General features: G+C 42.0%; 1 protein-coding gene across 1 annotated transcript in view; it reads right to left on the reverse strand.

The window, feature by feature from the left end:
- Positions 1-15404, reverse strand: part of OLFML2A (olfactomedin like 2A) — a 532150-nt gene that overhangs the window by 157920 nt on the left and 358826 nt on the right. Inside the window, exon 5 of the mRNA XM_073600361.1 lies at positions 4097-4349. Coding sequence (XP_073456462.1) covers positions 4097-4349 — 253 coding nt within the window. The remainder of the gene's footprint in view (positions 1-4096; positions 4350-15404) is intronic.

Here is a 15404-nt window from a genome sequence, read left to right on the forward strand (position 1 = left end):
TTATCAGGAGTTAGGAAAGAGAAGCAGTGCAGGGAATCAACTTTTAAAATAAATTTTCCAGCTATCCACCCAGTCCGCAGTAACTTTTACTATATCAGATCTATGGGCCTTAGTGTAAGCTTTATGTCCTCCCACCCCTTCCACCATCACAGCGAGCAAGTGCTGAAAGAGGTGGCCTTCTAATCAGTAGAAAGGAAATGTAGAGTTGTATTAGCAAAAGTAACCATGACGATATTTACATTATTGCATAAGTATTAGTACTCCTGCACACAATTACTCTATAAACCAAAATTCTTAAAACCCTGGCCTTTTTGTAGAACTACAGCCTTCAACTTTATTATGGGTTTTAGCAGAGAAGACCTTCTGGGATCTATACAGCCTGAGGAAAGGTCCACAAAGGAGGATCTGTGACTAGCAATGATGATTTTGAAGGCTCTTCTGATGTCACTTCTTGACTGGAAACATCACAATATTTATATAAATATCTAAAATGTTTAGCACTGGCAAAGTGTAACAGCCAACTTTGTATACAGTCAGGTCCATAAATTTTGGGACATCGACACAATTCTAATCTTTTTGGCGCTATACACCACCACAATGGATTTAAAATGAAACGAACAAGATGTGCTTTAACTGCAGACTTTCAGCTTTAATTTGAGGGTATTTACATCCAAATCAGGTGAACGATGTAGGAATTACAACAGTTTGTATATGTGCCTCCCACTTTTTAAGGGACCAAAAGTAATGGAACAGATTAACAATCATCTATCAAACTTTCACTTTTTAATACTTGGTTGCAAATCCTTTGCAGTCAATTACAGGTTGAAGTCTGGAACGCATAGACATCACCAGATGCTGGGTTTCATCCCTGGTGATGCTCTGCCAGGCTTTAACTGCAACTGTCTTCAGTTCCTGCTTGTTCTTGGGGCGTTTTCCCTTCAGTTTTGTCTTCAGCAAGTGAAATGCATGCTCAATCGGATTCAGATCAGGTGATTGACTTGGCCATTGCATAACATTCCACTTCTTTCCCTTAAAAAACTCTTTGGTTGCTTTCGCAGTATGCTTCGGGTCATTGTCCATCTGCACTGTGAAGCGCCGTTCAATGAGTTCTGAAGCATTTTGCTGAATATCAGCAGATAATATTGCCCGAAACACTTCAGAATTCATCCTGCTGCTTTTGTCAGCAGTCACATCATCAATAAATACAAGAGAATCAGTTCCATTGGCAGCCATACATGCCCACACCATAACACTACCACCATGCTTCACTGATGAGGTGTATGCTTTGGATCATGAGCAGTTCCTTTCCTTCTCCATACTCTTCTATTCCCATCACTCTGGTACAAGTTAATCTTGGTCTCATCTGTCCATAGGATGTTGTTCCAGAACTGTGAAGGCTTTTTCAGATAGGGTCTGCGTCGCCCCAGGCAGCGTCAGGTTAGTGCCAGTACCGCTAACACCCACGCACGCAGCATACACCTCCCTTAGTGGTATAGTATCTGAACGGATCAATATCTGATCTGATCAGATCTATACTAGCATCCCCAGCAGTTTAGGGTTCCCAAAAATGCAGTGTTAGCGGGATCAGCCCAGATACCTGCTAGCACCTGCGTTTTGCCCCTCCGCCCAGCCCAGCCCAGCCCACCCAAGTGCAGTATCGATTGATCACTGTCACTTACAAAACACTAATCGCATAACTGCAGCATTCGCAGAGTCAGGCCTGATCCCTGCGATCGCTAACAGTTTTTTTGGTAGCATTTTGGTGAACTGGCAAGCACCAGCCCCAGGCAGCGTCAGGTTAGTGCCAGTAGCGCTAACAACCACGTACGCACCGTACACCTCCCTTAGTGGTATAGTATCTTAACGGATCAATATCCGTAGCAAGGAATAAAAACGGCAGAGGTGATCAAATACCATCAAAAGAAAGCTCTATTTGTGGGAAGAAAAGGACGCAAATTTCGTTTAGGTACAGCATTGCATGACCACGCAATTAGCAGTTAAAGCGACGCAGTGCCAAATTGTAAAAAGTGCTGAAGTGGTTAAAGCGCATCTTGTTTGCTTCATTTTGAAACCATTGTGGTGGTGTATAGATGTGAAAAAAAATGTAGCGCTAAAAACACATATATTAATGGTAAATGTAAAGTTCAAAGTGCATATATGCGTAGTGTCCCAAGAAAAAACATATATGTAATCCAAAGAAACAAAAGTCCACAGTGGAAAAGAATAATCTGTGTGAATAATCTTGTCTGCTTCCCAACCATCAGCTTGTATATCATCAACTTAAGCGAATAGATGAAATACGCTTACCAAACCACTGCCTGAACACACAAAAACATGGAAGGAGAGAGTGCCAGCACCTGCCTAATGAAGGGGAACTGAGGAACCACTTCGTTTTTTGGAACTCATCTTTGGCTCTGCTTTGGTGGATAAAGAGGGGATGTCCCAGTCCTGCAGAGGCTCTACCCTTGCCTCCAACACTCCACTACTTCGCCCCGAGTGGCACTAAGCTCCATTGATTCTATGCTTATGGCAGTAGAATCCAACTTCTCTGGTAAGCGTATTTCATCTATTCGCTTAAGTTGATGATATACAAGCTGATGGTTGGGAAGCAGACAAGATTATTCACACGGATTATTCTTTTCCACTGTGGACTTTTGTTTCCTTGGATTACATATATGTTTTTTCTTGGGACACTACGCATATATGCACTTTGAACTTTACATTTACCGTTAATATATGTGTTTGTAGCGCTACAATTTTTTTCACATTTGTTTCCCTTTTAGTCACATGGTTTGTAGCAGCTGTTTTTTGTTCTTTGTTTTTTGTTTCTGTTGGGTAGCGCATTAATCATCTTTTCCTTTCACTGGTGGTGTATAGAGCCAAAAAGATTAGAATTGTGTCGATGTCCCAATATTTATGGACCTGACTGTATGTTATATGGACTGTAATACATGTTAGGTTGAGCTGGCTTGGATTTTGTTCTCATTGTGCAGGTTTTATCTAGCTATGTTAAATCCAATGGGAACTGGATGCTGAGCACCTGACTTATGCATCTCAAAGAATTATAGTGACTTCAATTTTAGTGTGTCTTTACCTAAACACAGAAATCAATGTACACACATTTTTGTAACATACATCTGAGCCTGTATATGACTTTTTAGTCAGTAACATAAGGATCCGTTTTCTCTGGGAGTTTTACTTTTCCTTAGCTTTATGCATTTTGTATACAGAGTGTCAAGTTAGGACTAGAATACTGTTTTGTGAAGAAGATGTGGTTGCTTTGATCCCTTGTAAATAAACAAGTGCCTTTTAATTTGAACTATCTTCTTTAATTATTAGCTAAGTAAAGAACAGGTTAAAACTCTGAGCACATCCTACTCATCCTTTTTTGTATCCTTAATGTAGTTTCATACAGCAGCCCACCCACTGGCAGCATACACTGGAGGCAAAAGCCTTGATTTTCCATTCGGATCTCACACTAGACAGACATAGCCAGACAGTGGGGGACATATATATTACATGTTCACAAATAACTGACAAACATCTGGGAATTTGAAAATATGACACCCCCTGAATATTTACAATGAAGTTTTTTGCTAATGAGTTGTACAAATAAACCTTTACTTGTAAAATACATTTACAATATCTGCAGTTCTAAATGTACAATATAATCTAAGGTTACATTTGCTAGTAATTAATGTTCTCTATTTTATAAAAGGGTGGTGGTAGGTAGGATACAATGTTCATATCCAGCCAATGATTTAAATAAACTAATTTATCAACGGTTTGGCAGATGTCACTGAAGCAGCCATAATCAAAAATTGCCACTGACAATTTACACAACACTTTACATACTGTACATTCACATCAATCCCTGCCCTTGAGGAGCTTACAAAGTTGCCATCTCGCATGCATACACGGGAAAATTTAGACAGGAGCTAATTAACCTACCAAGCATTCTATCCAGAACAAAAAAATGTAGGCTGAAGTTTGGCTTTAAAGAAAATATATATTTGTTTGCAGTGAAAACCAAAAGAGTTTGGAAAACTAAGCTGGGCATAAACAAAAGAGATGTGTTTGGCAAAACGGATCATACCTCTATTGTTTGGCATGCTTTCAGCCTCTTCGTGTCTTCCTGCCTTATAATAGGTGACCCCTCGAATAACTACAGGCTTCTGTTGCAGTACAGGTGCTCTAGGTCTCGGGGTTGGTTGGGACAAAGCTGGTTTAGCTTTGCTACTCTCTTTCTTGGATTTTTGAACTTTCTCCTTTGTCACTTTAGACAGTGATTTCTCCCCAGAGTTTTTCTTGCCAGTTGAATACTTGATTTCTTTTGTTCCAGCTGTGTCCTGGAGGATTGCAGCAATTCAGAACAGTTAAAACATGTAAATGTATGTGTTAGTTGGTTGACAAGGTTGAGTACAGTTTACGTTTTGCACTTTGCCCCCATTTACTGAATGTACATAATGGGGGAGATCTACTAAAACTGGGGCACTCAGAATCTGGAGCAGCTGTGCATGGTAGCCAATCAGCTTCTAACTTCAACTTGTTCAATTGAGCTTTGAAAATAAAACCTGGGTGCAGATTAGTTTCTATACAGAGCTGAACCAGATTTTGTATGCTACAGTTTTAGATATATTTCCCGCATTGTATGCCAAATGAAAACAATTCTATGCTGAAATGTTACCTGGCTCTTAAATAGGTAATTGGACCTAAATACTTTTAAGTTACACTTAAAGTAGACTTCTGGTCAAAACCTTATTACTCTTAACCACCTCAAGGCCAATTTTCAGCTTTCAGTGCTGTCACAATTTGAATGCCAATTGCTCAGTCATGCAACACTGCACCCAAATCACATTTTTATTACTTTTTAGAGACAGATAGAGCTTTCTTTTGGTGGTTTTAATCACCATTAGGTTTTTTTTATTTTTGCTATATAAACAAAGCTGCAAGCAAAGCCAACAGAATATTGGCATGCATTAAAAAAGGCATTCACTCCAGAGACAAAACAATATTTCCCCCACTTTACAAGACTCTGGTCCGGCCGCATCTTGAGTATGCCGTCCAGTTCTGGGCACCAGTCCTCAGGAGGGATGTGCTGAAGCTGGAGAGAGTCCAGAGAAGAGCTACAAAGCTAATAAAGGGACTGGAGGATCTCAGCTATGGGGAAAGGCTGCAAGCACTGAACTTATTCTCTCTGGAGAGGAGACGCTTTAGAAGAGATATGATATTAATGTACAAATGCCGTACTGGCAACCCTAGCATAGGGAAAAAACTTTTCAGTGAAAAGGAATTTTAAAAGACGTGGCCATTTATTAAAATTAGAAGAGAAGCGGTTTAACCTTAAAATGCATAGAGTGTTCTTTCCTGTCAGAGCGTTAAAGATGTGGAATTCTCTTCCACAAGCAGTGGTATCAGCAGGGAGCATCGATAATTTCAAAAAACTATTAGATGGGCACCTTAACAACCAGAACATACAAGGATTTACAATGCATTATTAACATACATGCACACACAGAGGTGGATGGGCTTGTGTCTTTTTTTAACCTCACCAACGATGTAAAAAAAATACTGAAAAATTTGAAAAAAACATGTTTTTTCTTCTTTTTCTCTTACAAAATTTTGCAAATAAATAATCTTTCTTCATAAATGTAAGCCAAAATGTATTCTGCTAAATGTCTTTGGTAAAAAATAACCCAAATCTGTTATATTATTTAGTCTGTGTAAAAGTTAAAGAGTCTACAAAGGGTGGTATATGTTTTTGCAAATTGATAAGTCTACTGAGTGCTTATCTCATTTCTTGAGGCCCTAAAATGCCAGGACACTACAAATACCACCCAAATAACCCATTTTTGGAAAGTACACAGTCCAATGTATTTAGTAAGAGGCATGGTGTCAGGACTTGTGTCATTACCTGGGTCACCTGCTGGAAGAGTCGAAGGGCACAGTTCCCTATGGCCACCAGTGGGTGTCTTCCAGCAGCTGGGCTATCCAAGTAATTAGGCTGCAACTGACGTGGGCTGCTGGAAGGTATATAATCCCACACTTGACTGAAGTTCACTGCTTCATTGTTCTTCCTGTGAGCCTTGTCCCTGCCTGATCTTAATCCTTGTTCCTGTACCTGTTCCTGTATTTGATTTTGAGACCTCCTCCCTGTACCCTACTGCCTGCTTCCAGCTCACAGTATCTTTCTCCATACTGCCCCCTGTCTCTGTCCTGACCTTGCCCTGCTCAGGTGTGCTCCCTCCATTTGCACATAGGCAGTTAGGTTATTATTTGGATTGCTGAACTTTCAGGTTTATGTGTCATATATATTGTTTATAGTTACTGGTGTCGGTTAGTTGGAATTTTATTATTTGTCTTAATAAACTTCATTTAACTTCCTTCAGCCTGATTTCTTAAGGTACAGCCCACTGATCTGGTCATCCTTGCTGGATACTTACATGTGCATATCCCTGACAAATGGTGAGCTTTTTAACCATTTGACCACTGGGCACTTAAACCCCTTAATAACCAGACCAATTTTCAGCTTTCAGTGCTCTCACATTTTGAATGACAATTACTCAGTCATACAACACTGTACCTATATGAAATTTTTGTCCTTTTTTCACACAAATAGAGCTTTCTTTTGGTGGTATTTAATCACCGCTGGGTTCTTTATTTTTTGTGCTATAAAAGAAAAAAGACCGAAAATTCTGTAAAAAAAATAATTTTTTCTTCGTTTCTGTTATAAAATTTTGCAAATTAGTAATTTTTCTTCACATATTTTGGCCAAAATTTATACCTCTACATATCTTTGGTAAAAAAAAAAATAACCCAAATTGGTGTATATTTTTTGGTCTTTGTGAAAGTTATAGAGTCCAAAAGCTATGGTGCCAATATCTGAAAATTGATCACACCTGAAGTATTGACAGTCTAATTTCTTGAGACCCTAACATGCCAGAAAAGTACAAATACCCCCCTTTTTGGAAAGAAGACATTCCAAGGTATTTAGAAAGATGCATGATGAGTTTTTTGAAGTTGTCATTTTTTCCCACAATTCTTTGCAAAATCAAGATTTTTTTTTTTCACAAAATTGTCATATTAGCAGGTTATTTCTCACAGGCAGCATATGCATACCACAAATTACACCCCAAAACACATTCTACTATTACTCCCGTGTGTGAGACTTTTACACAGCGTGGCCACATACAGAGGCCCAACATGCATGGAGCACCTTCAGGCATTCTGGAGCACCCAGGCCAATTCTGACATTTCTCTCCTACATGTAAAAATCATCATTTATTTGCTAGAAAATTACATAGAACCCCAAAATATTATATATGTTTTTTTAGCAAAGACCCTAGAGAATACAATGGCGGTCATTGCAACTTTTTATCTTGCACAGTATTTGCGCAGCAATTTTTCGAACGCATTTTTTTTGGAAAAAAAACTGTTTTATGCTTTAAAAAAAGAAAACAGTAAAGTTAGCCCAATGTTTTTGCATAATGTGAAAGCTGAAGTTATGCCGAGTAAATAGATACCTAACATGTCACCCTTCAAAATTGCACACACTCATGGAATGGCGCCAAACTTCTCTACTTAAAAATCCCCGTAGGCGACACTTTAACATTTTTTACATGTTACATGTTTGTTAGTTACAGAGGAGATCTAGGGCCATAATTATTGTTCTCGCTCTAACGTTCGCAGCGATACCTTACATGTGTGGTTTGAACACAATTTTCATATGTGGGCGGGACTTACATATGCGTTCGCTTCTGCATGCGAGCACACGAGGACATGGGGAAAATGTTTTTTTTTTTATTATTGTTCATTTCACTTTATTTATTTTAGTTTCATGCTTTTTTCCAAAAAATAAATATTTTGATCACTTTTATTCCTATTATAAGAAATGTAAACATCCCTTGTAATAGGAATATGGCATGATAGGTCCTCTTTACAGTGAGATATGGGGTCAATAAGACCCCACATCTCACCTCTAGGCTGGGAAAACGATCCTGGCTTCGATCGTAGCGGTGAGTTGGTAGAAGCACCTAAAAGCGGCGGGAGGGGGGGACTTTGTCATGACGCCGGTTTGTTTACATGTGATCGCTCTGTCACTTGACGGAGCGATCACATGGTAAACGGCCGCGATCAGCGGCCATTTACCATAATCAGTGATGCGCCGGGTCCTCTGGGGGGGGGGGCGCGAGAGAGCAGGATTCTGGGAGGACGTCACTGTACGCTCTCCCAGAGTTATCCAACCGCCCTGCAACCGTCATTTAGCTATGGGCCGGTTGGTAACTGGTAAAATTGTAATTTTTTTCTCAATTTTTGGAAAATGAAGAAATGAAATAAAATAATTTTTCAAAATTGTATTTTTTGTTACAAGAGTAGTACTGCGTCATCATATGACTGGTGTGGTAGTGATCAGGGATATTGTCTGGTAACCATATGTAAAAGGGAATAAAAAAAGGTTCCAGGTAGGCTTAATGAAAAAGAACTGAACTGATTCCCCCATCTACACATTTGATGTGGATGGTGGAATCCTCCTCGCTGTGTCATTGTATTCTGACAGCAGCGAGACTCCGCCGCCTCCCTGCTTTCAGAATACACAGAACCTATTGGCTGCAGTGCTGGTTGAACTGAAATTTTCTAGCAATCCTAGCTGTGAGAAGTTGATTAAAAGATCAACTTCTCATGAATGGGAATGGGGATACATGGATCAAAATTAGGCCGGTTCCTGTTGAATTGGCCAAATTTTGATCCAGGTATAGCCAGCCTGTGATTGAATTGGAGTGTGGTAGATGGGAAGCAGACAGGTGAGAGTTACCTTTCTCCCTCAGGGAAGGGGGGCTGCCTGAAAGCCATGCATGGCTTGTACAACTCTTTTAGCTGGTGGGCCCTGTATGAACTTAAATCTGTGTCAGAGCAGAGCTAATATATATTTCTGTGTTTTGAGATTGTATTCTGTGCTGTTTTTGTTTGCCATCCCCCAGGTGTGGGGTGGTGTTGGTTTGAGGCCCCCTGAATTTTTGAGCCAGCCACCACTGGTTTCGAATAAATCTTTATTGAACATTAAATGCATATTTTTTGTGCATTAATAAAGTGTAGGCAGACTGAGAGATAATTGACACTAGCTTTTATTTTGTTCAGATGGCATTTGCATCCAAGGCTCTTTTTTGCTTAGTAATTACATTAGATATATTTAATACTGATTTATATTAAAACTACGCTTTTTGTGAGTTTTTTAGTGAATGTAGTCATTCAGTATACTATATCCTGCCCCCAGAGTGTTTAACAATAGGAGGAGGGAGGGAAGTGTCACTTACCACTGTATATATGCCCACGTGTGAATCTATACTCATGTTGGGTGCACCAATAGGAAAAAGGAGGAAATGAAGAGCTTAGAAGGGAACTGAAATTGAGTATAATCCGTAGAGGACACCAGCTGCTCTAAACAATCTCAGCCTGCAGTGTGCAGCACATAGTAGATAGGTGTAGCGCTGATAGATTTTCAATCTACCGTTTATAGGTAAATTTAGTGGGCTGTTTCATACATAGTCAGATTTAGCCTCTGTTCCAGTTTGGCTGTGTTGCATGTAGTTTCACACTGTGCCTGTGGGTGTCGTTGTCGCCATGGGTCGGTGTCTCCTCTGTCCCGGAGATAACTCGGTGGAGGTGGTCCTCCGAGTTGCATTCTGGGAGAGGGTATTTATGGGACAGACGCCATGTTTTAGGGGTCTTTCGTTCCACCTGCTGGCCCTCCTGGCCGACAGGCACGTGTTAGGAGTACTACCGCATGGTCCTCCGACACGGAGGACCACGTTTCTGCAGCGTGTGGGTGGGCCCAGAAGCCTGTCTGGGGCCTACCACAGCGGCGAGGGAATGGTCCTGTGCAGTCTGTCCTACGGGAAGAAGCTGGACAACTGAGAAGATCCCAGGGGAGGACCCGTCATGGAAGGATCATGCAGAGTGCTGGTCTGGAGAGGGGCCTGGTGACTCAGTTGGAGGACGCATCCTAAAGTTAACCTACCACATAGTACTGCCGGGTCTGCTTAAAGGTTCTAGTGCTGTGTTTGCTATCCATCGTAAACAATTACATCCTGTGGCAGAGGATCATACGGGTTTCTATTTCATTCAAGTCTGTGGCAGAGACTTTTGTTTGTGCTGCGTACCGGCTGCTAGGTTAGTGAGAGAAACCTATCTGGGTGGGCAAAGATTTAACCCTAAAAGGAAAGTACATTCATCTACAAGTTTCCAATTCTTAATACTACATCAAGAAAAGGTATTTGAACTTCCCTGCAACTCTTCTTCTACCTCTTTCCTGCTACTTCCTTCAGTTACTCTTTATTAAAGCATTGGAAAAGATACTCAAGTGTCTGGTGCTTACACTGTTTGGTATTAAGCTCAACGGGACCCTAGACCCGGTTCTGGTGAAATTGAGGTTACACAGGTGACGGTAACAGCCCGCTTTAAACCAGCAGCTCCACCGTAAGTTATTGCTACATGTGGGGGCGTCGTCCGGGATTGTTAGCCATCTACCTGCCGCAACCCTGAGAAGTATTTCACCAGGAGTTTATGTTAAAAGAGTTCTGGACTTTGTCACTTTTGCCAGGAGAAAAAGGGGTTAAATTGCAGGACTTTATTTCTGACTGCGTAGGCTGCGGGTGAGAAGTAAAAGCCTGGGAGCTACGTGATCAGAAGAACAAGTGGGAGGAGCCTAACGTACTTGTTATCGCCCTGGGACGCGCGTGTGTGTGTTTGGTGCCAAAGGAGAAGAGAGGCCTCGTGATCGTGCTGAGAGGATCAGAGTGCAGCCATGTCTTCTTTTCCATTGGTACTATGGGATCTAAGATGTTCCCTACAAGTACCGCTGCGGGTGCTATGCTGACCGGAACCCTGCTGACAGATACCGGCATTCGTTTGAAGCCGCAGGGGCGGTTTGTGCTATACACTGTTGGAGATATCGAAGGGCTGGGCATGCTTTGCCACAAGTGTGAAGGACTGGCCATACATCTCCGTCCATTTGTCCGATGTTTGCAGTGCGGAGAATATTTGTTCACAGTGGAGCAACCTACCATGTCGCCCCGTGCTTATCATGTGGATTGGGCTACAGGAATTGCCACACTGGAAACTGCTGCCATTGCTGCTGGAGAGCAACAGGCCGTGATCTCATCTGCTACCATGAGTGCTTCCGAGTAAGATGTTGCTGTTACTCAGCGGACATCACCTTTATTTCTACGTCTACTACACCTATCCTCGTTGCACCTGTTCCAAGGAAGGTGGGATATGTGAAGGCTTCCCGCGGCCGTGGTCGAGGCCTACCCCAGAGACTACCCGAACCTTGAGACGGAGAAATATATGGATCCGGAGAAGTCCACGTCAGGAACGGGTGAGAGATCAGAGGGGTACATATCTGGGACTCTGTAAATATTTGCCGGCAGAAGAGTTGAGAGACTCGGAGATATTTTCGATGTCGGATCTCTCCGGTGATGATGATTTGTTTGAAACAATGTCACAGGAACTATTGTGGGCCCAGGGTGAAGATGTTGCTTCTGCCCTTACTTTTTCAGAATGGATAGCCATGGATTCTGGAAAGACATCACCTTGTGTGGAGCCACACAGTACTACCAAAGAGACATTGTCTAAAGTTGCTAGTTTGCTTCTGACACCCGTCGGAACTATGGTGAGTAAATCACCGAATTCTTGTGTGCCTCCTGGTTTGGAAAAAATAGACCTTTGCCTAGACTTGCCCGTTTACAGAGAGTGCTCACCAAACGAGTTGCCACAGAATATGGCCTGGAATTTCCCTACGTTACTCAGGAGATTATGCAGGAAATTGAGGCCAACCGGGAACAGTGGTACAGTGAATCTGTTTGGGACTATTTGTCTGTACCAAAACCTTTCCGGAAAGCTGGGTATTCTGTTGCCATGGATGAACGCTTCAGTGGATGTTTCCTACATTGGAACTATGGTCGGCACATCTATGCTGACAAAATGGTCATTTGCAGACCTGGAAAAGATGATGTTGTGTACTTTATCACTACCGTGGATAAACTAGGAAAGAAATTGACATTGCCAGATCCCCGGTTTTATTGGTGATTATGAAAAGTGACTTTGGGGTGTGTAGTTAGAAAGTGTCAGTATCTAGAGATCTCCATGGTCAAGAGATAATATTCATCCCAGCGTTTTCAAATCCAAAGACTCTTTGCTAGCTGGATTTTCTTTATAGATAGGGATGGACTTTTCAAGTTACTTTAGTTTATTTCCATTAAAAGGAAAATATGTGGGAAGAGAGTGTCATTCTTCTGCTGGAATGAGGCTTTGTCTAGTGAAGATACTGTATATTTTTGTGTGTCTAACTTTGTTTTTTTTTCAGGAACCATTGGATCTCCTATCAAGCTGTTAGGCTTTTCAGCTAAATAGATGTGAGGGTTTGTGACATGTCTTATGTGAATATGTTATTGTATAAATGTTGAAACTGTAATATTTCTACACTGTCTTTTCCTCTTCCTCATCTAAGCTTGGGAGTTATTTTGACAGACGTTGAGGACAACGTCTATTTTAGTGGGGGGAGTATGTAGCGCTGGTAGATTTTAAATCTACAGTTTATAGGTAAATTTAGTGGGCTGTTTCATACATAGTCAGATTTAGCCTGTGTTCCAGTTTGGCTGTGTTGCATGTAGTTTCACACTGTGCCTGTGGGTCGGTGTTGGAAAGGCAACATGTTAAAGCGTATGAGTGCTCCTCTGTCCCGGGGATAACTCGGTGGAGGTGGTCCTCCGAGTTGCATTCTGGGAGAGGGTATTTATGGGACAGACGCCATGTTTTAGGGGTCTTTCGTTCCACCTGCTGGCCCTCCTGGTCGACAGGTATGTGTTAGGAGTACTACCGCGTGGTCCTCTGACTGGGAGGACCACGTTGCTGCAGCGTGTGGGTGGGCCCAGAAGCCTGTCTGGGGCCTACCACAGCGGTGAGGGAATGGTCCTGTGCTGTCTGTCCTATGGGAAGAAGCTGGACAACTGAGGAGATCCCAGGGGAGGACCCGTCATGGAAGGATCATGCAGAGTGCTGGTCTGGAGAGGGGCCTGGTGACTCAGTTGGAGGACGCATCCTAAAGTTAACCTACCACATAGTACTGCTGGGTCGGCTTAAAGGTTCTAGTGCTGTGTTTGCTATCCATCGTAAACCATTACATCCTGTGGCAGAGGATCGTACAGGTTTCTATTTCATTCAAGTCTGTTGCAGAGACTTTTGTTCGTGCTGCGTATCGGCTGCTAGGTTAGTGAGAAAAACCTATCCGGGCGGGCAAAGATTCAACTCTAAAAGGAAAATCCATTCATCTACAAGATTCCAATTCTTAATACTACATCAAGAAAAGGTATTTAAACTTCCCTGCAACTCTTCTTCTACCTCTTTCCTGCTACTTCCTTCAGTTACTCTTTATTAAAGCATTGGAAAAGATACTCAAGTGTCTGGTGCTTACACTGTTTTGTATTAAGCTCAACGGGACCCTAGACCCGGTTCTGGTGAAATTGAGGTTACACAGGTGACGGTAACAGCCCGCTTTAAACCAGCAGCTCCACCGTGAGTTATTGCTACATGGGAGAGACAGCTGAAGACAGCATCAAACCGGTATATTTTACTGTACACAAAACTAATGCTTTAGTGGCTTTGTGAGTATGAACACTCTGTTATATAATGTAATGAAAGTTTTTCATAGTCTGGGCTTAATGCCACTTTAAAGTTAAATTAAAGTCTTGTTTTTTATATAAAAAAAAATTAACAAACTTTTTATACTTACCTGCTCTGTGCAGTGGTTTTGTACAGAGCAGCCCTGATCCTCCTTTTCGCAGGTCCCACGCCGGTGCTCCTGGCCCCTCCCTCCTGCTGAGTGCCCCCACAGCAAGCAGATTGCTACGGGGGTACCCAAGCTGAGCCGCTGCTCTGTGTGTAAATTCACACACTGTGCCACGGCTTGGCCCTGCCCGCTCTGTCTCCTAATTGGCTTACTGGCTGTGATTGGCTTTTGCCAACAGCGGGAGCCATTTTCAATCAGGAGTGTGAGCCCCCAGAGAGGCAAGGCTCTCCTGGACATCGCTGGATCGAGAGGGGGCTCAGGTAAGTATTGGGGGTGCTGGGCAGGAGGGGGGGTGCTGCTGCACACAGAAGGTCTTTTACCTTCATGCATAGAATGCATGAAGGTAAAAAACCTTGTGCCTTTACAACCACTTTAAAGTTATAAATGGGTGCATTTTGCATTACTTTGGGATTTACTGTATCAAATCACCCAGGTCTGTAATGAGGTGGATAAACAATTACTGTATTTATTGGCGTATAACACACACTTTTTCACCCTGAAAATCGGGTGCAAATAGTGTGTGTGTTATACGCCAATACTGCAATTTGGGGAATGGGGAGGGGGGGCGGGACGAGTGCCATCAGATTACATACAGCGAGAATCTCCTGTTTACTCAGTGGCCTCTGTAATAGGAAGTCCTGTCTTCTGGGCCGGCATTTGACCAGTGTTCTGTCTATCATAGAAGCCGGTCTAGGAGGCGGGGCTTTGTATTAAAGAGGCCTCTGAGTAAACAGGAGATTCTCACTGTATGTAATTTGACGGCGCTCGTCCACCCCCCTCCCTGTCCCCTCTGAGGTAGCAGTAATCTGAGGTGAGGCTGCAGATGAGCATTGATCAGGCTACATTCATGGAAATGGTGAGGCTGCATATGAGCATTGATCAGGCTCCAGATGGGCATTGATCAAGCTGCATTGATGGGCAATTGTGAGGTTGTAGATGGTCATTGATCAAGCTGCATTAAAGGGCAATGATGGTGACAATAGAGATCTGTGTCTATCGAACCTGCGGTCAAATGTGCCCAACCTAACTCTGTTAGTCCAAGATTATTCAACATAGAGAGAAAAGTTTCAACATCATAGAGACATGAAGATTCGATGAAGCAGCTAAAAACATACGCATTATTTAACGGTCATTAACGGTCAAATGCTCCACCCATAGGCTATAAAAGAATTCTAACCACTTCAGCCCAGAAAATTTTACCTCCTTAATGACCAGAGCATTTTTTGCAATTCAGTACTGCTTCGCTTTAACTGACAATTGTGCAGTCGTGCGACGCTGTACCCAAACAAAAATTTTTTTTGTCTTTTTTTCCCACAAATAGAGCTTTCTTTTGGTGGTATTTGATCACCTCTGCGATTTTGATTTTTTGCGCTATAAACAAAAAAAAAAACGACAATTTTGAAAAAAAGCAATATTTTTTACTTTTTGCTATAATAAATATCCCCCAAAAATATATAAAAAAAACACATTTCTTTCTCAGTTTAGGCTGATATGTATGCTTCTACATATTTTTGGTAAAAAAAAAGCAATAAGTGTATATTGATTGGTTTGCGCAAAAGTT

The sequence above is a fragment of the Aquarana catesbeiana genome, linkage group LG09 (assembly GCF_042186555.1).
Source record: "Aquarana catesbeiana isolate 2022-GZ linkage group LG09, ASM4218655v1, whole genome shotgun sequence".
Lineage (NCBI taxonomy): Eukaryota > Metazoa > Chordata > Amphibia > Anura > Ranidae > Aquarana > Aquarana catesbeiana.